Source organism: Phycodurus eques, chromosome 15, assembly GCF_024500275.1.
Source record: "Phycodurus eques isolate BA_2022a chromosome 15, UOR_Pequ_1.1, whole genome shotgun sequence".
Classification (NCBI taxonomy): domain Eukaryota; kingdom Metazoa; phylum Chordata; class Actinopteri; order Syngnathiformes; family Syngnathidae; genus Phycodurus; species Phycodurus eques.
In genome coordinates, this window is record NC_084539.1 from 17289486 (window position 1) to 17314375 (window position 24890).

The 24890-nt window shown below is 41.1% G+C and overlaps 1 protein-coding gene across 1 annotated transcript in view; it reads right to left on the minus strand.

Annotated features, from left to right (window-relative positions):
* Window positions 1–24890, minus strand: part of LOC133414129 (proprotein convertase subtilisin/kexin type 5-like) — a 31410-nt gene that overhangs the window by 5670 nt on the left and 850 nt on the right. Inside the window, exons 2-31 of the mRNA XM_061699274.1 lie at window positions 23365–23469; window positions 22304–22450; window positions 21763–21835; window positions 21261–21439; window positions 20875–20951; window positions 20551–20645; window positions 20305–20486; window positions 19740–19943; window positions 19283–19288; window positions 18830–18930; window positions 18646–18749; window positions 17193–17313; window positions 15722–15916; window positions 14106–14242; window positions 13887–14009; window positions 12575–12677; window positions 12310–12500; window positions 10661–10745; window positions 9652–9755; window positions 7628–7760; window positions 7407–7522; window positions 6897–6999; window positions 6455–6591; window positions 5771–5971; window positions 5628–5696; window positions 4394–4436; window positions 4086–4228; window positions 3512–3712; window positions 2188–2271; window positions 1115–1313 (exon numbers count right to left, since the gene is read on the minus strand). Of these exons, the coding sequence (XP_061555258.1) occupies window positions 1115–1313; window positions 2188–2271; window positions 3512–3712; window positions 4086–4228; window positions 4394–4436; window positions 5628–5696; window positions 5771–5971; window positions 6455–6591; window positions 6897–6999; window positions 7407–7522; window positions 7628–7760; window positions 9652–9755; window positions 10661–10745; window positions 12310–12500; window positions 12575–12677; window positions 13887–14009; window positions 14106–14242; window positions 15722–15916; window positions 17193–17313; window positions 18646–18749; window positions 18830–18930; window positions 19283–19288; window positions 19740–19943; window positions 20305–20486; window positions 20551–20645; window positions 20875–20951; window positions 21261–21439; window positions 21763–21835; window positions 22304–22450; window positions 23365–23469 (3761 nt within the window). The remainder of the gene's footprint in view (window positions 1–1114; window positions 1314–2187; window positions 2272–3511; window positions 3713–4085; window positions 4229–4393; window positions 4437–5627; window positions 5697–5770; window positions 5972–6454; window positions 6592–6896; window positions 7000–7406; window positions 7523–7627; window positions 7761–9651; window positions 9756–10660; window positions 10746–12309; window positions 12501–12574; window positions 12678–13886; window positions 14010–14105; window positions 14243–15721; window positions 15917–17192; window positions 17314–18645; window positions 18750–18829; window positions 18931–19282; window positions 19289–19739; window positions 19944–20304; window positions 20487–20550; window positions 20646–20874; window positions 20952–21260; window positions 21440–21762; window positions 21836–22303; window positions 22451–23364; window positions 23470–24890) is intronic.

Below are 24890 nucleotides of genomic sequence, written 5' to 3' on the forward strand. Positions count from 1 at the left end.
AATAATTGTAATTAATTTTTAGTTATTTATTTATATATGTTTTTATTAATTAAATGTAATTCATTTAATTAAAATTGAATTAGAATTAAAAACAAGAAAAGAGTGATTCTTCTCAGGAGCACCCAAAAGTTTGAAAAAAATCGATGGAGTAGCTTTTTTGCATGATTGTTCCAAATTTTAATCGATTTGTCTTTGGACCTTAACACGCTTCATCCAAGAATTAACGAGGATATCAGTGATCCTTCTTCACAAAGTTGCGTACAAATCTTTTTTTGTGTGTGTAATCCGTCTAGCAGACAAAAATGATCACATGCAACATTTGAGGCTGCCGGCAAATACGTCGGAAAGTGGCTGAGCTCTTAAGGGGTCAAATGGAAAAATTAAATCTTGACCCACACCTTTATCCGCATCGGCAGTTTTTACATTAAACCGGTTATGTTAAAAAAGGCAATACCTAATAAACCCCCCAAAATACACAAGTGGTTTATACAGTCTTCTATTGTCTGCACATTTCTGCATCTGATGAAATCAATGTATTGCACATCAGTTTCCCCCCGAGTAATAACTCGAGTGACGTTCCAATGCGTTTTTCCATGTCGGAGGTCGTAATTTTGCAACCGGATTGCAGCAATGACCTCCTTGGTGGAGGTAATAAAGCCAGATTGGGCAGCCTCTCATCCAGTCATCTGGGTGCTAATGGAAACTCAAGGACAAGACGCGCTGGCAGTGTGGATTTAATTGCTCATAAATGTCCAGGAAGAAAAGTCAAAATGATGGGCAGCAAACATGTCAGGGATGAGATTGAATTTTTTTCAGTTTTTGATTTTTTTGAATTTTTTTTAAGATTCCGCAGGAATCTTAACGTTGCGGACATGTAATTGAAAATTGACGTGACTTTTTCAACGATGCATAACAATAACTTGTGGGGGTAATTACAATTATTTTTATTTTTTTTTAAATTATTATTATTATTTTTTATGAGAATCGATGCTCACTCTTTTCCCCCACTCTGGGCTCTGTTTTTGCAAACAGTCGCGCCTGTAGTTTGTGAAGAAAACTTCTATTTCTCAGATAAAACCCACAAAACCTTTGAGAAAGTAATTTGAGTTCTGACCTGACACACTGCTGGACACATTGGCCGTCCTGCAGGAACAACACCGCTGTGGGGCGGCTCAGGCAGCGGGTGCAGCGCTCAAGGTCCACGCAGTGCAAACAGCCGGCGCGGCACGCCTCGCACTCGCCGCTCAGTCGGTCGCCGAACGAACCCGGCGGACATTTTGACACACACGTTTGCTGAGGGCTCAGAAAGCGTCCTGGAAGAGGACCGCAGCACAAAAATAGATTACACGTATACCCTACCATTCAAATTCCATTTATTTTTAAAAATAATTTTTAAGCACTGATTTATTTATTTATTTTTAATGTAGGTGACATTAAACATTAACATAACATAACATTAACCTAAAAAGGGTTATAAAAAAATAAAGAAATGCACCTGAAGTGCGGGTGTACATGCATGGAGTGAAGACTCTCCGGAACTTGAACAACCCAGGCTAAAATTAGCTCCTCCCCACCATGCAAAACTCACTTCAACAATGCTTCTAATTACTGTACAACTTTCCAGTTTAGACAGGGCTTTAGCGTCATCTTATGGCATCTATTATGGCAGAGATGGGACATTGTGATTTCCTAGGAATGTGGTTGCCGTGTTCATTTGAAAATGTAAACACTTGAAATTGATAGATATTGCATATTGATGTGTACCGGTATCCTTTTCTTGCCCTGTTAAATCATTGTTGATAACTACTGTGACAAACCATTAACATGATTGGTTTCTTCACATAAATTACAAAAATTAATTATTAATAATTTTAAAAAATGCAGTAATAAAAAGCAGTGCGAGCAAATGTTTTATTTCAGAAGTGGGTATCAACCTGGTATCCCTTTGCATTAATTAGTATTAACGTAGCACTCAGTACAAAAAAAAAAAAAGGTGATGAGCCGTGGTTTAGACATTGTAATGGTAATGATTAAAAAAAAAAAAGTTTCGAAAGTAACATTTCCAAGTGATTTCCAAACTTTTCAAGGGTCGTGTATATGTATATACATGAGTGTTTTTATGGAAAAGTCTTATATATACACACACAACTTTAAAAAGCGGTTGCAACGTGTGAGATTCTGACAGACCTTTTGTACATTTGCTGCACTGGTTCTTGTTTTGTCCAGAGCAGGACTCGCACGATGGATGGCACTCCACACATTCGCCATCGCCTGCAGTACCAAACACATCCTCAAGGCAACCAGAGAAAACGAAATGTTTTGGGTCGTTTGAAGTAGCATTCTGCCTTGGCCCATTCTCCATCGCTCAGTGAAGTTAAGTAGGTTTTGCACCAAATTTCCCTTAGCCCAAACCTCAACCATCCACAAAGTTACGTGAAAATCAGTTATATAGTTTTGAGAGCTCCACTTCAAATCTTAAAGGATATCCATATTATGAAAATTTTACTCACACACAAACAGTTGGGTGTCTGAAGAATGGCTTCCCACTCATCGAGTGTGAAATTCAACAACTAATTGAATCCATTGTTATGTGCCAATTTCTGAAAATACAGTTAAATTGGCTGGCGTTTGCAGTCTGGACGCAGAGGGGTGAAGATCTGCTCTTGAAGGAGTCTCAAGCTTTCAGAGGTTTTCAATAAAACCACAAAGATTTAAGCGATATTGCTATTATTGTATGTATGTTTTAAACCCTATGGTTTCTGGGGGAAGAGAAACTAACTGTCACATTCATTTTACATGTAGACTACCGTTTTAATAGAAGGAGAAATTCGTTTTTAAATATTTTGTGTACAACCTGATGCCATATTTATTTCATGCATAGCAGCAAGAACAAATTGTTTGGTGCTAAGCATGTTTTCCTCAAATAAAATACTCAGAAGAACCTCGAAATTTGACAGCTAAATAAACTGTTCCAGCGAGCATTACAGATTACTATAATCTATAATCTATGATATAATAAAATACTGTCTTGAATAGAAATTTGGGTTTTTTTGGAACAACATTTGAGCTAACTTTGATGCTAACTATGAAGCTAACGTAGAGCTACACATATGTAACATTAAAGGTACTTTATGGTACAAAATCATATAAGCAATACCCAAAAGTGAATGTCATTGCACATTTGGCTATTGTTACTAGGCTAGCAAACTAGCTAGAATTATTAGTTTTAAGATTTATTTTCATATGTCACGTTTTCTTTTTTCCATTTAAAATGTTCTTATTAGCCTGTCAGAGGTATTTAAGTTCGTATAAATCGATGACTTGTCTCTGAATAAATACAAGATGTTGCTTTAAAAGTCTTAAAAGTCTTGGAAGGAGAGCTAAATGTTCCACAAATACAATCAATCATCACAAAGTCTTTCCTGGCAGGGGTTCAGGAGCACTGATTGAGTACTTAAGCTGAAATCCAGGATTGATTTTGGAAAACAAGCTGTTGAATTGTTATTCTCACCGCTGCGAAAGGTCAGAACGGGACAGACGTCGCCTTCAGTCACGCACTGTCCGTTCTCCAGTATTTTGCCATCACCGCACGACGCGCAGTCGTCGTCCCCAAGGCCGCTGCACGTCGTGCATTCGGCGTGGCACTCCTCGCAGTCGTTGGTGTCCTCGTCACCGTAAAATCCCTCAGGGCACACGGACACACATTTTCCCTCTGAGAACATAAAAAAACAAAAATGTTTTGCTGTCATATTCCATGCCGCGCCACTAGTTGGCGATTGACTTTACATTTACATTAGCTTTGTTTAAGAAATGTATTAAATTGTCTTCAGTGGTTTCAAAGCACTAGGGTAATTGAAGAAAAGTATTAAATTGTCAGTCAATTGTCAGTTCAGCCATTGTGCACACACTAACGTTGAAGAGTTGGCTGCTGAGCTCGCTGGTTTGCCAACTAAGATAGGAGCACACAAATAGTCTCGCAGCGGTATTAAACGTGTAGAGACTTGCTGTAAATGGGTTCCCTGTACCAAAACATCCCAAAAATATCACTTAAATGCTTCTGTGTGCCAGATTGGTAGGAGTGCTACCTGACAGGAAGAGGTCCGTTTCGCACCAGTAGCACTCGTCCTGGTCGCAGCTGACGCAGTTGCTGTCGCACGGGACGCAGGTCATGTCCACGTCCACGTTGTACGTCTTGGCGGGGCAGTTTTTGTAGCAGCCATCCTGGAAGCTGAGAACAAACGGCAGCGGTCGATGAGCTCCCGTTTCCTCAAGCCTAAATCCATTTCACTCTTTGAGGCCAAAATGTGCGTCGGACGGTAGCGTATCGGTAAAGTGAGAGGCTCAGCGAGTAGAGGAGAGGAAGGCGAGATCACACAAGGCACACCGGCCTTACTTGTAAAAGCCTTCTTTGCAGGACAGGCAATGCCTGGGGTTATCTGTTGAAAGCAGCAAAAATCCTCCTTTTAAAATGAGAAGACACTCTCAGGAAAAGAAATAATAAAGTACAGCAGACCTTTAGGATTCGATTCGTTTGGATGAGAAAATATCACGAGGAAAACAATATGGTTGTTACTTGAATTTTACCACTTGAGAAGATATCTGCGCCTTTTCGGAGCACAGTAGACGCATACCAATAATCGGGCCGATTTTAAGCTTTTTCCCTCTTTCTATCAAAGTCAGCAAAGGCCAGATTGTCGAATGTTATTATGAATATTATCTTAAGACATAACTTTGTGGTGTGGTGTGTTTCTCCTTCCCTAATCTGCTCGGAAAACGGTCAGGGGGTCGTTCAACTTCTTCAATATTTACGATGGCAAATCATCACGTGTGTGGTAAAATTGAGCTGGGCCAAAAAGTCGCTATTTTATAGAATCTTACCTTAATATTAACACAAAAGTTAACACACAGGAATAACATTTTAATTTGGGGAGAAATTCTTAGTATTTTTCAGAAAATAACGTTATATGTTTACAGTAACAAAGTTGTACATTTAGTGTATGAGAACATCATATTAACAAGAAGTTTTAAAAATTAACAATTTTGATCGTATGGAAAAGTTATGTTGACGAGCATAAAATTGACCTATTAAGAAAATAGTTTTATTTTTAGAGGTATGAAGTTGCAAATGTTTTTTAAAAGTTTGTATTTACGGGGAAAACAATCAACATTTTTATGAGAATAAAATCTCGCAAAAAAATATTGTTGAATTGATAATTAAAAGTACTATTTTGTAAGATAATAAAATCTTCACATTAACATGAAATGGTGATTCATTTAAAAAAAACTAAATTTGTTGTAATAGGAGAATAAAGATGCTTTTTATGAGAAAAAAGTCAGGAAAAAAATGATTTCACAAAAACAACTTCTTAATGTTAAAGACGTACATTTATGTGGCTAAAGTTCTAATTTCATGTTTAAAAAGACAAGTATGAAGTTTGTTTAAATCATCTTGAATGTTTTCAAAAGCACATTCGTTGTGTAATGTAATTGGTGTAAAAAGATCCTTTTTTTCTTTTCCACAACGCTGTACTTTTGTCAAAAGTGCTCCACGAATTGTATTTATTATTATCATTGGTGACTGTGTGGAAAGCAGCCTGCAATAGGGGAAGTAGAGCGTGTGGGCTTACACAAGACACACTGCCTGCAGCCCTCCTCGCAGGCCATGCAGTCGCTGTAATCTGGATCTTCAACTTCCCCTGAAAGACGAGGAGGAAATCCACTTTTTGCGAGAAGTGGAGAATGCGAGTGGCGCTCACGCGAGTTGGCTTGCCTTCGCCGCACTCCAGCTTGACACAGGCGCCGTCGGACACGGAGTGGGACGAGTTGCACCTCAGGCAGTGGGCGGCGCTCGTGCAGAGCGTGCAGCCCTGCGAGCAGGCCTCGCAGCTCCACTCGTCGGTGTGGTAGAAGGCCTCGGGGCAGGCGTCCACGCAGCTGCCTTTGTGGAGGTAACGCTCCATTCCGAACTTATCTGCGGTGTTTACAAACGCTCGGTTTAATCTTCATCACCCTCATTCAGTGTGGACGATTTATTCAGAAAATGTTCATGCACGTGTGGCAAAGACAACTCCAAAACCTCCACTACTAAACTTAGCTCTTCCCAAACATGCAAATGTACTTCCTTGGACCAATTACTGTGCTACCTTCCTATCGAGATGGCATCCACTTGGCCTTTTTCAAAAAGAACACAAAAACGGTGAATAGGTAATTTTTACAGCAAATAGCTAAAGAAAATGTGATGCGGTGGATTCGTAAATGGTGAGCTGCGGATATGCGGGGGATTATTTTTTTCCGTGTAATATTCAAGAGGCGAGTGAATGAACATTCAATCTAACCACATTCAATTCATCAGCTAATGGCTGATTATGCCTGTTCTGAGTAACAAAAAGCCAGACGCACACTAATGAATCGTGACAGAGATAACAAATGGTGACAAGACATGGTTGGTCCTCACCGGTGACACAGCTAGTACAGTTGGCAGGCCCCGCCTCCACACAGGTTGCACAGGTGTGGTCACACAGGTGGCACTGCCCACCCGACTGGTACTTGCCTCGGGAGCACTCCGCCAGGCAGCGACCCTCGTCCAGAGCGCTGCAATGACAACCGACCCCCCCACAAAAAAACATTTTCAACACATTCTAATTATGTTAATTTTAAATATGCCAGTCAGTTGCCAACTTAATACAGTGTTGAACTTGTTGTGCAATTTCCCATTCAAGTCGCAAGATGCTGTAACCTTTAAGAACGGAATTTGGAAAGAAACTTACAATGGGTTTTCTTTGCACCGTCATCAGTTTCAAGTGCTCTTCAGCATTTTGGCGTATTGATCACAATTGTAGAGTATTAGGTCAGGGCAAACATGTGACTCAGCATTATATTGAGTGCGTCCGACTTACTGTGAAGCGCCGCAGTTGATGCAGTCTAGATGCTGCGGTCCCGTGCACTTCAAGCATGTCGGGTGACACGGGCGGCACATCCCGTCATTGGCCTGGTATTCCCCTGTCGTAGAAGACGTATAGTATATGAGTGTTCGTCTGTGCCAAAATGTGATTTACTTGAAATATAATTTCAAATAATTATATTATACCTATTTAACATAATGTATTTCATACCTGTATACCTCTTTACTTATTAATCACATCACAGTGTTGTTTATTTAAAACATATATATATTATTTAAGGGATTATTTATTTAATTATTTTCATTTACTGACATTTTAAATTATTTAATAGCTGTTTTTGAAGTGCCACTTTTGTTCATGATGAATTGAAAATGGTCATTAAAAACGTGTAAGACACGGAGTGTTTAAAGAGTGAACGCAAACTGCAAAATGTGCGCGCGTTGCTTCCTGTTGTGTTTATTCAGACTGGAGGACGTGAGCCACTAAAAGCAGGCAGACGCTGACCATCTGCGCACGCCGTGTGGAGAACACACTCGCCCTCCTGCAGGCTGTGGCCGCTGGAACAGCTGCTGCAGTTGGCCCGGCCCGGCCCGACACAGGTGAGACAGCTGGCGTCGCACCTGTAGAAATAGAACAGCGCATAGCAGCAACACGCACACAGAAGGAGGCCTGCCATCAGCTGATAAAAAAGCCACCCACACCTGAACAATCACCAGTGCGCTCACCTCCTACACACCCAGCGCCCGTCTGCCATTTCCGGGTTTGTGGCGAAGAAGCCGCTGCTGCAGGAGGGAACGCACCTCCATTCCTCCATCAGGTAGCCCTCCGCGCACTGCGTACACGCCTCTACGCCGGCGCCTGATCAACCAAAAAATAGCAAGATAAGAACACGTCTTTCCAACGCTGACCACCTTTAACACTGTGCTTCACACACTGTGGTTCTACGAGCCGCAACCTAAGGGTCTGTAAAATAATTTGCAATAAATTATGTCGTATCATCTAACCCTTGGGTGAAATTTGACCTGTTTTCAGAATCAGAATCATCTTCATCTTAATTTTGCCAAGCATGTCCAAACAACACAAAAGGAATTTGTCCCCGGTAGTTGGAACCTCTCTAGTACGACAACAGACAGTCAATTGACAGAGAACACTTTTAAGACATAAAGACATTGAGAAAAACAGTCACTGAGCAATAAAGGGTTGCTATTTATCTGGTAATGCCGGTACAATTCTTTAAAAAATTATATATTCTTTTTTTTCTGGACAGTTGTGCAAAAAGATACACAGTCCTCTAGCACTTAGAGCAGTTTGAATGACTAATATCGCAATAGTCCGGTGCAATGACCATTGTGCAAAAGGCGCCGAGACTTCAAGGAGTGTATGCAGTTTAAAGTGACTAGTAACGCGATAATCTAGGACAATGTTGATTGTGCAAATGTTGCAGATGCTCCTCTGGCATGAGTGACGAGTATTGGTCAACAACAGATTTGCAAATAGTGCAGCGTGGCGAGACTACTACAGTGAGTGCACGGGTAATGTATAATTCGCCCGACAGAAATGTGACAACTAACTCAAGACAAAAACAAAAATTGGCCACATGTTGCAATGGAATTGTAGGTTAGCTGTTTTGACATTTGACAGCAATAAAAACAATCTAAACGTTATTCTTTCACTGAGGACTTCCTAAAGTGACAATACACAAAAATGAAAATATTAAAAAATGTCAATCTTTTGTACTGGTGCGACACAGATTGCGTACACTGAGACTGTTCCGTCTCAAATTTGACCCATGTCACACTAGTGTGTCAAATCAATGAAAATGGCGATAATGGTGGTAATCTCAAAACTGTACATGCTATAAAAATGTATATTATGGGACAGTAACAGTGTTCAAAAGGGAGCTTGAAACTCTCTCGAGAACTGTCTGTGTTTCCAGCACATTTATACAGCTTCCTGGTGAAACATGCTCCTGTTGCTCTTTGAAGGGTCCCGGGGGGTCTCCAAAGCTTTGATTTAGGAGTTTTATTTGTTCCATGACCACACGTGTAACTTAAAACATTTGTATCTCAAATCATCTTTCCCCATTGAAATGAATTGAAATCTCTTCAATCCGTTACAGTATCCCAAAATACTTAAAAACAAATAAATAATAAACATCGTGCTCTACAGTATTGCACTTTATAAAAACACAGAGTAATAATTGAAAATAAAGAATTAAACGGTTTGTTTATAATTCAGTGGGCATTGTGCTGCTAATTTTGTTGTGTGAACCTTGGCCACCAGGGGGCAGTATAATACATACAGACATAATACACGTAGCTAGAAGACTATCTCAACTAGGCTGCAGTAATATTAGTCATTTTTTGTTCTGTGAGCATTGTTGTATGCTCTGTCTACATGTGTTGCTAGTGTTCATATACGACTTGTTTACTACTATTACGGCATCATCGATGCTGGTTTCATTTGCCCCTCTATGGCCTTTTGCATTGTGTCTTAGCATTAGGTTTGGTAAATACACAACGTGTAAATCTTTGTTTTATGTTTACTTTTAAAGTAAACTTCAACTGGGAGTGGCAGGAAACAACTTGAAACAATTGAACTATTCACAATCGGCCAAACTGTTGCTTGTTACGATGTTCACGGAAAACAATCCAGAGAACAGTTTGTGTTTCCACCACATTTGTACAGGTTCCTGCAGAAGCATAACACCTGTTACATAAAGTTAGAAAAACCCGTTTTAACATCTCACCTGCACAGGCGGTGCACACCCGGTGGCAAGCTTTGCAAAGGCCCTCAGCCTCGTCGAGGTACATTCCTGACGCGCAACGTCGCTGGCACCGGTTCCCACGCAGTCTGGATTGAGGGCGGAAAGAGAGACGAGAGACAGTATGCAGCGGCGTGACTCCCACAGCCAATCACGCAAAGGCGTCAGGGTGAATTACTCGTCGAGAGCCCCGCCAACGCCGCTCGGCAAACACGACGAACACGAGGTCAGCTGAGCTAAGCACACATTAAAGATCTTGTCTGCAGACGTCTAATGAGGATTTGTCAGAGGATGCGTATTTTTATGGAACATTGGGGGCAGTGTTCAAGGGGGAGATTGAAGCAGTCTGAGAACTGTCCGTATTTCCACCACATTTGCACAGGTTCCCACAGAAACATGCACGTTGGTGCTATTCAAATAAAAGTTAATGAATTAAATCATATTGTTGTTGAATTACATAATGACATCATGAATCAATACTTTCATTGTTTTTTAATTGACTTCATATTAATATTTTCTGCACAAAACTCCATGATTAGGTAATGTATAACTTAAATAATAATAAAAAAGTACTGTTATTTATAAAGACAGATTTTTGCAATTGATAAATATCGACGTAGTGAGTTTTGCATTCAAGGGGTACAATTACACAAGTTAGGGATTGGCACTGTTTTACTACTCAAGGAACATTCAATTGTTGGGGAAGGTTGGATTTTTTAGCAAAACCTTTATACCTGCTACTGTAATTTTATCACTTTTATGTAAATTGTTTGTGTTCCAAAGAAAAATCACCTGATTGTGTATGATTTCTTTCGTCCTTCCGTGTGAGTGTGCCGGTGCTAAATGGAAATAGCAAAGATAAGCCCTATCTGCAGATGCAGACATAAAAGTAGCGCGGCTCTTTCCCATTGTTACGACGCTGCAGAGGGCATACGGACGAGTGCGTATTGTTTACTAGGCACTTGTCGGGGGCCTCATCAGATGCTTGGCTCACCTCGCGTCTGCTTTGCATTCCGTGCAGACGCTGGAGGACGTGCACCTCGAGCACTTCTCGCTGCATTTTCTGCACATATTTCCATCTGCAGGGGGAAAAAGCAATCAAACATTACACCCCGGTTATCTAGACGTCTTACTCGCTTGCACTCTTTCTTTTTCTCTTTCTCTCTCTCTCTCAGCACATCCACCTCACAGTTCTGAGGTTGGGGGTTTGAATCCGGGCTTTGGCCTTCCTGTGTGGTCTTTGTGTTCTCCTCGTTTTTGCGTGGGGCTTCTCCTGGACACTCCGGCTTCTTCCCACATTCCAAAAACATGCATGGTAGGCTCATTGAAGACTTTAAATTGTCTCTGAGTGTGAATAGTTGCTTATCTACAGCAAGTCGAGATCCACTTTTACAAAAGTGAACAACAATAAAGAAAAATACCTTTGAAAACATGTATGGTATATCATATTTTAAAAAATTTAAACATAACTACACGTGCTGACATGTGACTTTGAGAGAACCTTATCAACTGAGGAGGAACATGACAATTGCATATCCAAAAATTTATATCTTGCCATTGATGGTCTTTTCATTTTAGGAAATTGCAATGTCAACTGTTTGTCTCCTTTTAAAGAAATAAAAGATACAGACCAAAGCAAACCTTACAGCTTTAACAGTCTGATTACTATGTTATCAAAACACCAATGGCATTTTTTTTTTAAAATGTACGAGCCTGTTTAAACACCACCTGAAGTTGTGTTTATACCCCAAGTGTTTCTGATGCAAGTCTGACTGGGGATCAGAATCAGAATCATCTTTATTTGCCAAGTATGTCCAAAAAACACACAAGGAATTTGTCTCCGGTAGTTGGAGCCGCTCTAGTATGACAAAAGACAGTCAATTGACAGAAAACACTTTTGAGACATAAAGACATTGAGAAAAACAGTCACTGAGTAATAAAGGGTTGCTAGTTATCTGGTAATGCCGGTACAAATTATTTTATTTCATTAATTTTTTTTTTTTGACAATTGTGCAAAAAGATGTCCTCTAGCACTTAAAGCAGTTCGAATGACTAATCTCGCAATAGTCCGGTGCAATGACCATTGTGCAAAGGGCGCCGAGACTTCAAGGAGTTTATGCAGTTTAAAGTGACGAGGAGCGCGATAATCTGGGAATCTGGGATGCACGTGAAATATTTCAGTGCTCCTACAATGGGGACAGAACCAAAATATTACAAACTAAAACTAAATATTGCAAACAAATCATTTATAGTTTGTAATTATTATGCAAATACATAAGTTATTTGTTCTTAATATTATATTAAACATAATTATTAAACTAAGTAAATATTTAATGCACTACAATTTTTTTTGGGTTACATTTTTGTACTATTACGATTTTTAAGTATTGTAGGTTTTTTTTGTTGGTTTAACTAAGCTTAACTAAGTTTTAGTTTTTGCTTTGTCTGATGTAAATATCACGTAAAATAGTTTAAACTAAATAAATTAGTTCAACCGAAATGGGACTCAAAGCCATTAGATCAGAATCAAAATCAGAATCAGAATAGTTGTCAAAAAGGAGTTTGTCACATGCCATTCATGAGAGAATTGCAATTTGTTATTCTTGTTAAAAACAAACAAAAAACAAAAGCTAGAAGCCCAACCGTGGTCCAGGAAGTAGCTCTCCTCGCAGACGGTGGTGCAGGTGTTGGTCCCCTCGGTCAGGTGATATCCGGCTTGACAGGAAGTGCACTGGTCACTGCGACTTCCTGTGCAACTCTCGCAGGTGGCGTAGCAGCGCTTGCAACGGCGCCTATCACCCCAGAATCCCCATGGACACCCGGACACGCACATTCTGTTGGGACAGGAACATGACATGGGAGTCTTAAGAGAAGGATGTGGGCTACAGGTAGAAGCCTTCACACTAACCTTGTGTTGTTCTTGAATTTAAGGAAAAAGTGGGCACATGTGACACATTGCAGAGGGCCGGGACCCTCGCAGCCGTCGTCGCTGCACTCTGGGTCGCAGGGTCCTGGAAAGGACAAGATGCCGGAAAGTCACAAGCTAAATCATTTTCATATCGAAAAATTTGAGTAACTTCTCAGCAGAACTGAAAGAGACAATGACTGTATACTGCAGCTCAAGCTACATAAATACTGATTTGTGTTGATGTCTCCTCAGTGTTGAGGGACTCAAATCGCATGACTTGACTTGAGTCAGACTGAAAGGGACCATATTTTGCCAAACCAACTTTTTCTAGTATTTGGGATGTAATATTGTCTCTATGGTGCCTCAGTAAAAATTTGAAATATGAATTAAAATCGTCCACGCATTCCTGACTTCCAGACATTTTTCAGCCGAGAGCCCTGAAATCAGGTAATTCGAATTTCTCGAGCTTATCTACATCACTAGCGAAGATCTCCCCCTTCCCTTTTCACTCCTCAGCCAGCGTGTGCTCTGACAAGTGGGTCTTCGACATAGAGGCAAACAATCAGAGGAAAGGGAGCGGTCTTAGCCAAATATGGACAAAGCGGATACAAAACTGGGTCAAACAGAAGTAGCTGTCAGAGAGGCCTTTTTTGGACACTCGTATGACAAAACCAAGGTGGTGTTTGAAATTAAATTGACACTTTTATACTAGGTCCATGTGAGAAAGTCACTCTATGGTGGTCTAAATAGCCAAAATACATTTTAGAACTTTGGACTTGACTGCGACTGGGTGCTACTGAAGATTATTATTGGATTCATTGAATCTTTGCAACTCAAAAACCCACAAACATTGGTAAGCTATGTTAACTACACAGTATAGCAAACAAAAAGTGGGTCAAACAGTGATTAAGCTGTACTGTATGTCGGAGTACATTAATAGACAAAACAGACTGGTTTTGGAACCACTGAAAAAAATGCAAGCTTGCTAATGCGAGTACGTTTCAGGTATCATTCGGACAGACTAAAGGCTAGACTGCTCAAATGCGTAGTACAATTTAGGTTCTTCATGGCAACCTTCTCGAAACCAGATCTGATCGGACCCGGTACCTCTATGCATATATAGGGGCACACAAATTTGTTTACGGGGTGCTTCACACCGAGGACTCAGAGCATATGAACTGTAGTCACAGCTGTTATTCTTTCACACTAGCAGGCTTTGGCTGGCCACCATATACAATTTGGTGGTGACCAGAGCTTCTGGACAGTAGTTAGAAAGTTATACATTTAGACCACTAGTCGCGTAAACACACACCAGTGTATTCTTCAGCGAAGTCGGCGTCCTTCGGTATCTCGGCCGACCGCGCCGGCCTGCGCCGAGCGGGATATGGCTGCCGTGCGGTGCCGTAAATCACCAGAGACCACTCTTCCAGTGTCCCTGCGCAACAAACACGAGAACAGAAAGTGATGAGAGGCGCGCCCCGTAGAGGTCCGCCAACCCCACCTTGTGTTTTACTAAGAGAAACAAGTTCACCCGCTTGAGAGTTTTCCCTCCCTTGAGAGGGAGAGTCACGGATGTTCAAGGTCCATTCCCCATCCGCCCGCTCCCCCCAGCAGTGAGTTGTCATGAATTCCCACTGGTGAAAACCCTCAGTGGAGTTGTCATGAGGCCTAAATGAAAAATCAACATCTCCGCACAACTGCTATGATGGTTCATACACATATCCTGGCCCACACAGTCGAATATGAGAGCTAACACAAGAAACATACAGTGGAACCTCCGAGTCCAAAATAATCTGATGCTCTTAGTTGCTGCAGCTAGTTAGTTTAATTACATTACATCCTTACTTAGATAGTTAGATCGTTCACTAGTTTAATTACTAACTACCACCTAGTAACTATATTAATATGTGAAATTGTTAACTAGCTAGTTTAACCAGTTAGTTACTTAGGTAGCTGGTATTTAGGTTAGATTGTTAAATTTATATATAAGCTAGTTTATTGTGTTAACTAGTTTGATTATCCAGCTATGCAGTTATTTAGCCAGTTAGTTACCACTTTAATTAGTGATCTTTTCACAAACTAGCTTGGTAGTTAATTAGGTTGTTAAATGAAAAGGTTATGGTAGTTGGTCTTAAGTAGTTGGTTAGCTATTTTATTAAGTGAGTTTGTTAGTTAGGTAGTTAGCTAGTTTGATGTGTTAGTTGGCTAACAAGTTATTTGGATAGTTTATGTAGTTAACTAGTTACGTAGGTACCAGTTACTTGGGAAAGTGACAGTTCACTAGTTAGCTTAGCTAGTTGAATTAGTACAACTATTGTGTAGTTATTCAACTAATAATTTATCAAGTTTAACTAGTTACCTCATTTATTACTTTGGTTACAAACTAGGTAGTTAGCTGGCAAGTTTAATTAGTTACGCAAAATCTAGGTATTTAGCTAATTTAATCAGTTATTAGAAACTTGCTGGGTAGTTGGTTGGCTAGTTTAGTTATGCCATAGCTAGGTACTTAAAAAGTTGACTTGCCTAGTTAGTTTGTTAATTAGGTGATTAGCAGGTTAGCTTGCTTGTTAGTTGGCTAATTGTAAGTTAATTAGTTAACTAGCTAGTTTGATTAGTTAGCTAGGTAGTTACGCATCTCCTTGTTACTTAGGTAGCTGGTTAGTTGGTTAGATTATGTTATCAGCTAACTAATTAACTGGCTAACTAGTTTAATTAGTTGTCTGTTAGTTCGTCGTTGTTTACCTAGTTAGCTAGTTATATATTTTAATTAGTGAAGCTAGTTTAATTATTCAGGTACAAACGAGCTAGACTAAAGACTGGAAGTGAGCTGGTTAGTTACTCAGGTTGCTGGTTAGTTAAGATAACAAGATATTTAAATTAGTAAACCAGCTTAGTTAGTTGTTAACTGGCAAGATAGTTATTTTGTAAGTTAGTTAGTAGTTGACTTTAGAAGCAAACATTTGACTTTAGAGGTTGTACTGTACACTGTACGTATGTACAGTATAACAAAAATATTAGTAAAACAAAAATATTAGAAGTACAGAAAAATCTTTTCCACCAAATTGAAAGATTTAGCACAGCTGGGTTTTGTGCTTCAGGATGACGGTAATGTGTGACACAGCATGAGGAGAGAGCCAGAGATGGTACCTTTTATCGAGAAGCTGTGACACGGTGCCCGAGGGCGATGTGAGCGCAATGGAAAGGTCGCCACGGCGACAGCAAGCCACTGTGACACGCACGACCACGTGCTCTGCGAAGGCCACGTGCTGCTGCCGTTGGGATGAAGCAGAGCAGCCGGACGTCTCCAACACTGATGTCAGCGCCCTTCCCGCATCCAGCATTCTGTCAGGAGGTTCAATTGGGAAGAACGGGAGGAAGCGGGTCAGGGTTAGACACTCAGCAGACACATTATTAGGTACACAATCTCATGATATCCAATACTGCATCAAAATTTCTGCCATCACAAGAAACAGACCTAGAGTTCAAATTGAGTAAGCACATTTATGTGTAAATTGAGAAGAGATCATTTAGTTAGCATCATTTTAATTACCTAGCCATTTAGGTGCCTGGCTAGATAGATAGTGACCTAGCTATTTAGATACTTTGTTGAATTTCTAGCTTGTTAGTTATCTAGTTAGTTATTAGATAGTTTAGTTTGCTAAATTCAGTGTTAACTAGCTAGCTTAGTTAGGGAATTCAATTATGTAGTTAGATAACTAGCATATTACCTAGATCAGGGGTGTCAAACTCATTTTTGCTGTGGGCCACATCGTAGTTATGGTTTCCTTCGGAGGGCCGTCATGAGCACGAACACACAGTAAATGTACAATTGCCTCATGTTATTACATATTCAAAAAAAATCGATGAATAACTACATTTGAAACCAGAAGCCAGTTTAATTTGAAATGGGGATTGGTAACAAAAATGTTTGCAATCAACGTTATATAAAAGGGAAGACGATTTGCAATGTTGTTATTTTAGCAAGAAACATGAAGTCGACGCACTTGATTTGCTTTCGCGGGCCACATAAATTGATGTGGCGGGCTGGATGTGGCCCGCAGACCTTGAGTTGCACACGTGACCTAGATAGTCACTGAATTTGTTGGTTCATTAGTTTAATTAGTGAGTTAGTTGCCACGTTACTTAACATGTCCACAGTTTAAACTGAGTAAGGAAATTTGTGAGTAAATTGCGACTAAATCATTAATTCAGTATATACAGCGAATAAGAACCGAGCCCTTCCGCGAATTGCGAAAATACGGGAGTGATTCATGCACACCCAAAGAGGTTTGTAATTGCCTGTAGAAGCCACAAGAAGGCAGCAAAGCACTTTTTCTATTAGACAAGGCTATGGCCTGACTGAATGAAGCTCCTTCAACAATAGTTCAACATAGTTGCCTGACATCAAGACGCAACCAGTTGGCGCCAAAGCAATATTTCTTTATGTATCCAACATCAACTTGAGCACAAATTTTTTTTAGAATGCTGAACCACAAACATGGTGTGTTTCATTATATACTTTCGGACACATTTTTGTTTGTTGATATGCTGGTAGATTGTTCTAATGTAATATGATTTGACTCAGTAAAGGTTGTAAAGCACTATGATGTCATCGTACCTCTTTAACGGAGCGGGCGCCTCTACCGTGCACGCACTCTGCGGGGGGACCCGCCGCCATCGCTTCGCCTGTAGTACCATCCTCTCGGCATCCAGCAAGCCGAAGCCGTACAGGTGGCTCACTGACACACGCGCATGCAGTACACACATGCACACTCATTAGACGCAGCATAAAAGGTGCTCTAGTTTCACACTGCACACACTCCTGGGAGTTTGTAGGCGTTTATCTCTGCCTTGCGCACAATCTCATTAGTGCATATGTTTCACTTTTTTTTCCCTGAAAGAACACCCCAAAACATTTAGCAAAACATAATTTCCCATTCTTCATAATTAATATTCTATTTAAAGTGTGAAAGGGATTTATTCTTTTTATATATATATTTTTTTGTGATTGTGTAAGCTATCAAGAATAGTATTTGGAATGCTTATAGGCCAACCAAAGTCATTGAAAGCCCCGGACATTGCAAGTCTGTAACTCCACTGATGGTATATTATTAAAAATGTAATTAAAGTTAAGTAATTAAATGAGTTAGGAACATGAGCACAGGGTTCATTCAATTAGAGCTGTAGATAATTACTAGTAAGGGGGGCTTGTTGAAGGCCAACGTGCCATCACAGTGACATGACAGAAAACGTTGTATTACGTTACGGTTAAATATAACATTTCTCTTTTTCTTATATGGACATTTTTGGTGTCATATCTAAGCTATGCAAAACTGTGCTGGAGCTCCATTACTTATTTCATGACTTAGGTACCCTGCTACTCAGTTTGCATGTTGGTTATGAAGTTAGTCAGCTAGTTTAATTATTTAATTTGTTAATGACCTAGCTAGTTATTTAGTTAGTTAGTGAGCTGGTTAAAAATCTGATTTGGATTTCAAATTAGTATTTAAAGTCAGGTTTAACGTTTCAATTGAGGGTTCTAAGATAGGGTTAGGGTTTCAAATTGGGGTATTAAGACATCGGGGTTTCCAAGTAAGGTTACAAGCCTGGGTTAGGGTATCAAATCAGGGTTAGGACTTCAAATTCCTGTTTCAAGACAAGGCTATGGTCGCAAAGTAGGGCTTGAAGACTGCGTTAGGGTTTCGAATTAGGGATTTCATTACTGGGTTAAATTTTTTAAAGGTTTAAAGACAGGAATAGGATTTCAATTCAGGATTAGGATTTCAAGCCTGAGTTAGGGTTTAAAATTAGGGTTCCAAGATGGGGTCAGGGCTTCAAAGTAGATTTTAAGGCAGGCTTAGTGTTCCAGTTTAGAGTTTCAAAATGAGGTTAGGTTCTTAAAGTGGAGAATTCCCTAGTAGAAGCCTTGGAATTTCTGGAGTTGCTGTTCCATTTCAACCATAGGTCCTTGAGAATTTGATAGACCCACCCAATGTTCAACCAATTTCATGTCAATTGGTGAAACCTTCGGGGGCTCATTCTCTTTTTTAACCTTTCCAGTGGGGTATTACCTTTGTGTCCGGCGCCATTCGTTTGCCAGTCTGACGCCACAAGCTGGCGAGTATCCGACGTCCGAACGATGATGTGCTGGATGTCTCTCCAGGTGAGCAGAGGACTGAGAAAAGGTGGAACAGAAAGTCACCATCCCAATTAATTTACTTTCTAAGTTAGTTAGTTGTATAGTGGTGAGCGTACTTGGCCTCCAGGGTGAGTGCGATGACGCCCGCCGCCGCTGAGGCAGAGAGGGCCGGGCCCCAATTAGCCGCACCGCAGCTCTGATGTGGAGCCAACATGGACTGTGATGCACATGATGTGTATTTTAGCTGTTTGTCATCCGATCACATAATAATCTTTGCATCATATGGACGTCAATGGAAAAAATAAAACATTGTTCCATTACATCACCCTGCGTCCTGTTTCGTGAACAGAAAGTTTCCTGCTAGCTAGCATGTGAATGGACAAAAAAAAAAAAATCTGCATTCCATATTTTTTCCACTTCACTTAAGAGTAGTATAGTATAGTATAGTATAGTATAATATAGTATAGTATAGTAAATGTAAACGTAAAATGGTACGGCCCCATTGTCTTACGTCAACCTCCATGAACCCAGAAATAGCCTGCTAGCTAAGCAGATGGACAAGAAAATACTGGACTCTCCAATTTTTCACACTCTTGTTAACCGATGTTCTGAACTGTCACTGCCCCTGTCTCAAATTCTAAAATGGTACTGTCCTGTCGTCTTACTTCATCCTCTATTATCAGGAAGTCACCTGCTAGCTAACAAACTGACTCCGCCCCGCAATTTGTTTCACTTTTGTGAAGCGTTGACTGGATAGTCGAAGTTACTTTTGTTAGAGAAAATGCATGTTGACCCTGCTCCATAAGGAGAAATGGTAGTATCTTGCTGTCCTGGAGGAACCAAAAAGTGGCCTGCAACTATGCTAACAAATAAAAAAAAAAAAACACTCCCCTCTACACACACTTTTGTCAATTTATATCTGACTTCCTGTACATTTTTCGCTTTCGACAAAATTCCATACACCCGTCCTTGCAAAGTACCTGACCACTAAACCTATTTTCAATCTCCTTTACAGCTTCTACTCACGATCTCATCTGCGGTGGAGGCCGTGGCAAGCGTGGACGAGCACCTCTCCTGGTGGTCCGGCTGGTTCCGGAGGACCCGGCCGCTGCTACTGCCGATGGAGATGGTGTAGATGCTGTTGCTGTAGCCGTCACATGAGCAGTGGTCACCTCTGTGACCGCCGCTTCCCGCCGCCCATACGTAAACAGAGCCCCGCCCGTGTCGGCCCTGTTAATTAGAGTGGCACACAGAGGCCATTCATTATTCGAGATCCTAGTTAACGAGGAGGGAAAAGTCCTTGAAACCTTTTATAAGCCTTCCTCAAAAAGGGCCCACCGCGCCTCATTTAATCTCCAGGTCGCACCGTGGGTGTACAGCTAATGGCAGATAAACATACCACATAACTCCATGAGCTGTGTAAATAGTTTGGGAAATTTTGGCTAGTAAGACAACGCAGAAAAATCAATCAAGTGCTGGTTTGTAACAAAAAAAAACTAAAAACTTGCAAGTTGGGATCACTGCGTCTGGAAGTGTTTGGAGTTGAGTGAACAAATCAGTCTGAATGTGAGGAAATGCAGTTTATTCTCACAGTTTGGATGCCATTCTGCAAAGCAAGGCGAGTCAGGGGTCCGGGTCCGTCCACAGTGGCGCCGTCATCATCTGGTCCCCAGCTGGCCAAGTAGATGTCAACATGTTGTGGTTTGAAGCTCAGTGCCTGCGCCTCTGCCGTGTCCGTCACTTCTCCATTCGGTACATCCAGCATCCGGACGCCTCCAGGTGTAACAGCCATGGGGGTCAGATTTGGAACGCTTCGAAATCTTCTTGGTGAACTCACCTCCTATCCTTGTGTGGAAAGCCACTCCCATGGTGCACGTGGAGTGGTTTGCAGCAATGGCGGCGGCCACCATTCCTGCACACTGAGTCCCATGACTGCAGGGAAAAGGAGGAGAACATCAGAACATGAGCTGGGATGCATATTGTATGAGGGGGACTATTTCCGTTACATCAAACCAGTGAGAAGACAGAAGTCGAAACGGAGATGGGAATTTGCATATTCAGTTATGCATGCAATTACAGGAGAATGGGGAAATAAATTGGAGCATGAATTAAAGCAAGGGTCAGGGTTGCGGAGGAAAGCTGAGTAGGAAGAAGTTCTCACTAGTTGGCAGCCATCACGGAATAACTCGGCGAAGGATGTCGTTCTTGTCCGTTCACATCAAAACTGGCGAGAGCGTCCTGAGCGAGATTGGATTATGAGGAGCAGCGCATAACAAGATGCCAGCAGCTATCCGTCTCCGTTTCATCAAACCAATCACAAAGAGCATTATTCACCAGTCCGTCCCACGCCTAAGTGGATCAGACGTCTAACGTCCATTCCAATAGTCCTCTCCAAGCATTTTGGCCCAAAAACTATAGGATGGCTGCCATATCTGTCTCTGTTATGCACTCTTATACTAAGAGCTGCGCTAAATTGATCAAGATTAATGTACCCCCCCCCCCCCCCCCCCCCCCGAGAGCATCCCATCCCATCTGGGGGGTACTTACGTAATTTCTTTTCAAGTCTGGGTGCTCTCCATCGATGCCATCATCTAAAACGGACACGACCACACCCCTGCCCGTGTAGCCCCTCCCCCAGGCCCCGGCGATGTTCATGGGGGGCCGGCAGCCTTTGGAGTCATCACTGCAGAGCTGCGTAGCAAATAGTAGCACATCCAAATTAGTCGCTGCAGGGTAGGAACAAGTGTTGATTTATTTAAACATTATACGTACAGTCATTATTTCTGTTTTGAATATTATAATCAGAATTTTAGGAGTACTTCCATTGAACATTATGAGGAATGTCAGGTTACTTGCCAGCAAAGTATACAAAATAAAGGCTGTTATAAAACTGTTCTTTTAGTTTACATTCCCCTCTGGAGATAAACAAAAATAAAATAGATAGTGAAAAGACAGAATATACTATAGCATGTGCTTAGACAACAAAACCAAGACAAGCGGTGGTCGATAAATAGACCCTTTATTGTGAAAATGAAAAGTTAAACATCACCAACAACTAGTGTTTCACTCATGCCTTTATCCCGCAAACACAATGCAAGCTCTTCTTCGTCGTTCCAGTTGATCTAACAGACAGTCAGATCTTATAAAAGTCTTGTAACAATCCATGTAGAAAACTGCAGATTTGCTACGATACATTTTTGCAAAGCATTCCCTCCTCCGGTAATAATCTATATATATATATATATATATACTACTATTATGTACTACTATTATATACTGTAGCGAGTAGCCACCTTGCAGTTGTGTTACATAAATTGGTGTTAGAATGTTACAATTTTCGACTGTCTGCGAGACCATGAAGTTATGTGAATGTGATTGGATGAGTGAGTGTCTGAATGTGATTGGATTACGATTCTGGGGGATGGGGCCAGTGCAAGTGAGGACGGCAAGGAAAATGAGTGAGTGAGCGAGCTTGTGTTTGGAGCCGAAAGTGTGCATAGCGAGTTGACAACTAAAAAATCTAAATGTCGTCACTGATTAATCGACGGGATGAGATTTACTCAGGTCGAGCACGACTACGATTCACTCACATTGTACCACTGCTGGTACTCGTTGTGCTGCAAGCGGGTGTGATGGAAGTGGTGAAGAGCATCTGCACTGTGGGAGTTCTTTTTGCTGAAGGAGTACAAAGTTCTTTTCACTCTTTTCCGGATCACCTGTTGTTGGAGCCATTCCACCTTAAAAACAAAACACATTTGCATTTGTACGTACGGTATAACAATATTGCCAATAAAATGACTGCATTGTAAAAGAAATGTTTTATTGTTTTGACCCTAGCATCAATCAGCGATAGTGAAAGAACATTTGTTACTATGGTCATTGTTTAAAAAGTAAACATTTAAAAAACATGAAAAAAAAAAAAAATAACATTTTGGACAATTTGAGCCACCGTCCAATCTTGGCAGGTGTCAAGACTTCTGTGTTGCGGACGTGTTAACGGTCGGACTGCAAAGCTTTAACATAAACGTTAATAACATAGCGGTTCTTTCCAGGTAGGACCTGGACACCTTTGTGGAATCTCGGCACGTGTCGACTGCCCCGTGGTCCTGGTAAGTTTTGACTTTTGAATGGAGAGTTTGAGGGGTTTTTTTCGGGTTATGAGCTTGTCTTTACTTAGTTGGAAATCTGGGACTGTTTAACTGAACGCAATGCTGATACACTACAGATATTCCAAAGGATTTCAAACTGTTTGCGTCCAGGAACCTCATACAAGGGAGATTCCTTTCCCCAGGATCCCCTCATAATCCAAACCCAACAACCTTGTGTACGCCTAAATGCCATAATTATTTATTGCAATTTTTTGGCAGACCCGCAAGCTACAGTTTACAGGACCCCAAGGGTGCAGGGAACCCAGTTTGAAAACCATTGACTTATTCTGTTTTATGACTGGCAACAGGTGGATATTAAGGTTAATTGGCTGGCGACCGGTTCAGGGTGTACCCGCCTGTGATGCCGAAAATAAGCAGAAAACAAAGGATAATTGAGGAGTCGGCAAATAAACTTGAACTTGAATACTGAACATCTTGTTATGGCCGGATATCTGCCGCTAATCAATAATCTATCAGGGAAGGTCGGTATCCAGTTACTGTACCTTGGTCTCCATGGCGACGTGAGCTGTTACTGTATTGTTGGGCGCCGTGGACCGTGCTGCCATTGTGCGGTGGCGAAAGATGTAATGATTCCTCAGCTCTCCAATCTGGGCATACAGATACAGAATGTCTTTAGGGGAATATATGGAAAAGTGGCTTTTATGAGTTCTGAGCCATCACTTGGGTGCTTTGTAGCGAGCCCAAAAACAAATGTAGCAATTAAGGTACTTGATGCCCATGCGTGTGGGCAAGGAGAGCCACAGTTGCCAATGCACTTTTTGTTTACTGACCACGACAAAACATCAAACACAAACATACAAAATTAAAACACTTGCAAGGAACTGCTGTTAGCCACAACCCATGCCCAAACCGGACAACTCAACAAAATATTAGCCCCTGAGCTCCAGGGAAAGGAACTCTGAATGTTTAACATACCAAGAGATTTTGGACAAGCAAACAGTTTGGGTATTACCCGTTCCTGCGCTCCATAAACACATGGATGAGAGAATTTGGTATGGATGACCTTGATTGCCCTGCAGAGTCCTTCCCTCAACCTGATAGAACACCTTCGGGTTGATTTCAAGTGGACAGTTAGCCAGGCCTTCTTGTCCAACATCAGAGTGTGACCTCACAAATATGCTCCGAGAAGAATGGGCAAACATTCCCATAAACTCACTCCTACACCTTGTTGAAAGCCTTGGCACAAGAGTTGAAGGTGTTACAGCTGCAAAGGGGAGGCCAACGTCATATTAAACCATATAGATTTAGAATGGGATATCACTTAACATTATACATGTGCGTCAAGGCAGGTGAGCAAATACTTTTGGCAGTATAGTATTTTTTTTATTTTTTTTTTGGCAATGGGTCAGCTGCACGCGCCACATGCACGGACGGATCTATGTCGAAACACCATAGTGCCGTCCCCTGTTTCACGGTAACGAAAGACATACTCTGCATTGGGCCGGCTGTTAAGGGCGGGGTTAGCAGTGGTGACAGGACGCCCCCCTCAAAACAGGCTAAAGTCAGTGAGACTAGAACAGAATAATAGCAGACAGTAATTCTTGATCCTTGGGATATTTTCCCTAAAGAAAGTTAATAAGACGCCTGGGAACTGTTTTAAATTGTTACAGAAAATACATCATTAAGTCTCCAGGTGACTCATACAACACTAAACAGCTGATAAATTACCAGCAGTGTGGTAACTATACACTTGAGAGTCGTTTTTCATGCTGCGAAACCTGAGCTGCGACTCTGCGGCCTCGAGACGTCATCAAGTAAGGAGCTTTTATTTCAAGCAGCTCAGCGAGGTCGTTTAATGAAAACATATTAAAAGGATGATAATAATGAGGCGGGTGACAAGAATAAATTAAAGCGCTAATTAAAGATGTTGTGAGATTTAATATTGATTCCTGACCTAAAGTCTTTCATATCAGCCACACAAAGGCTTATTCTCCCAAAGGTTTTTAAATAACATATTAACTCCCAGCTGCTTTACGTGTTAAAATAGTGATTATATCCATTCTGTCGT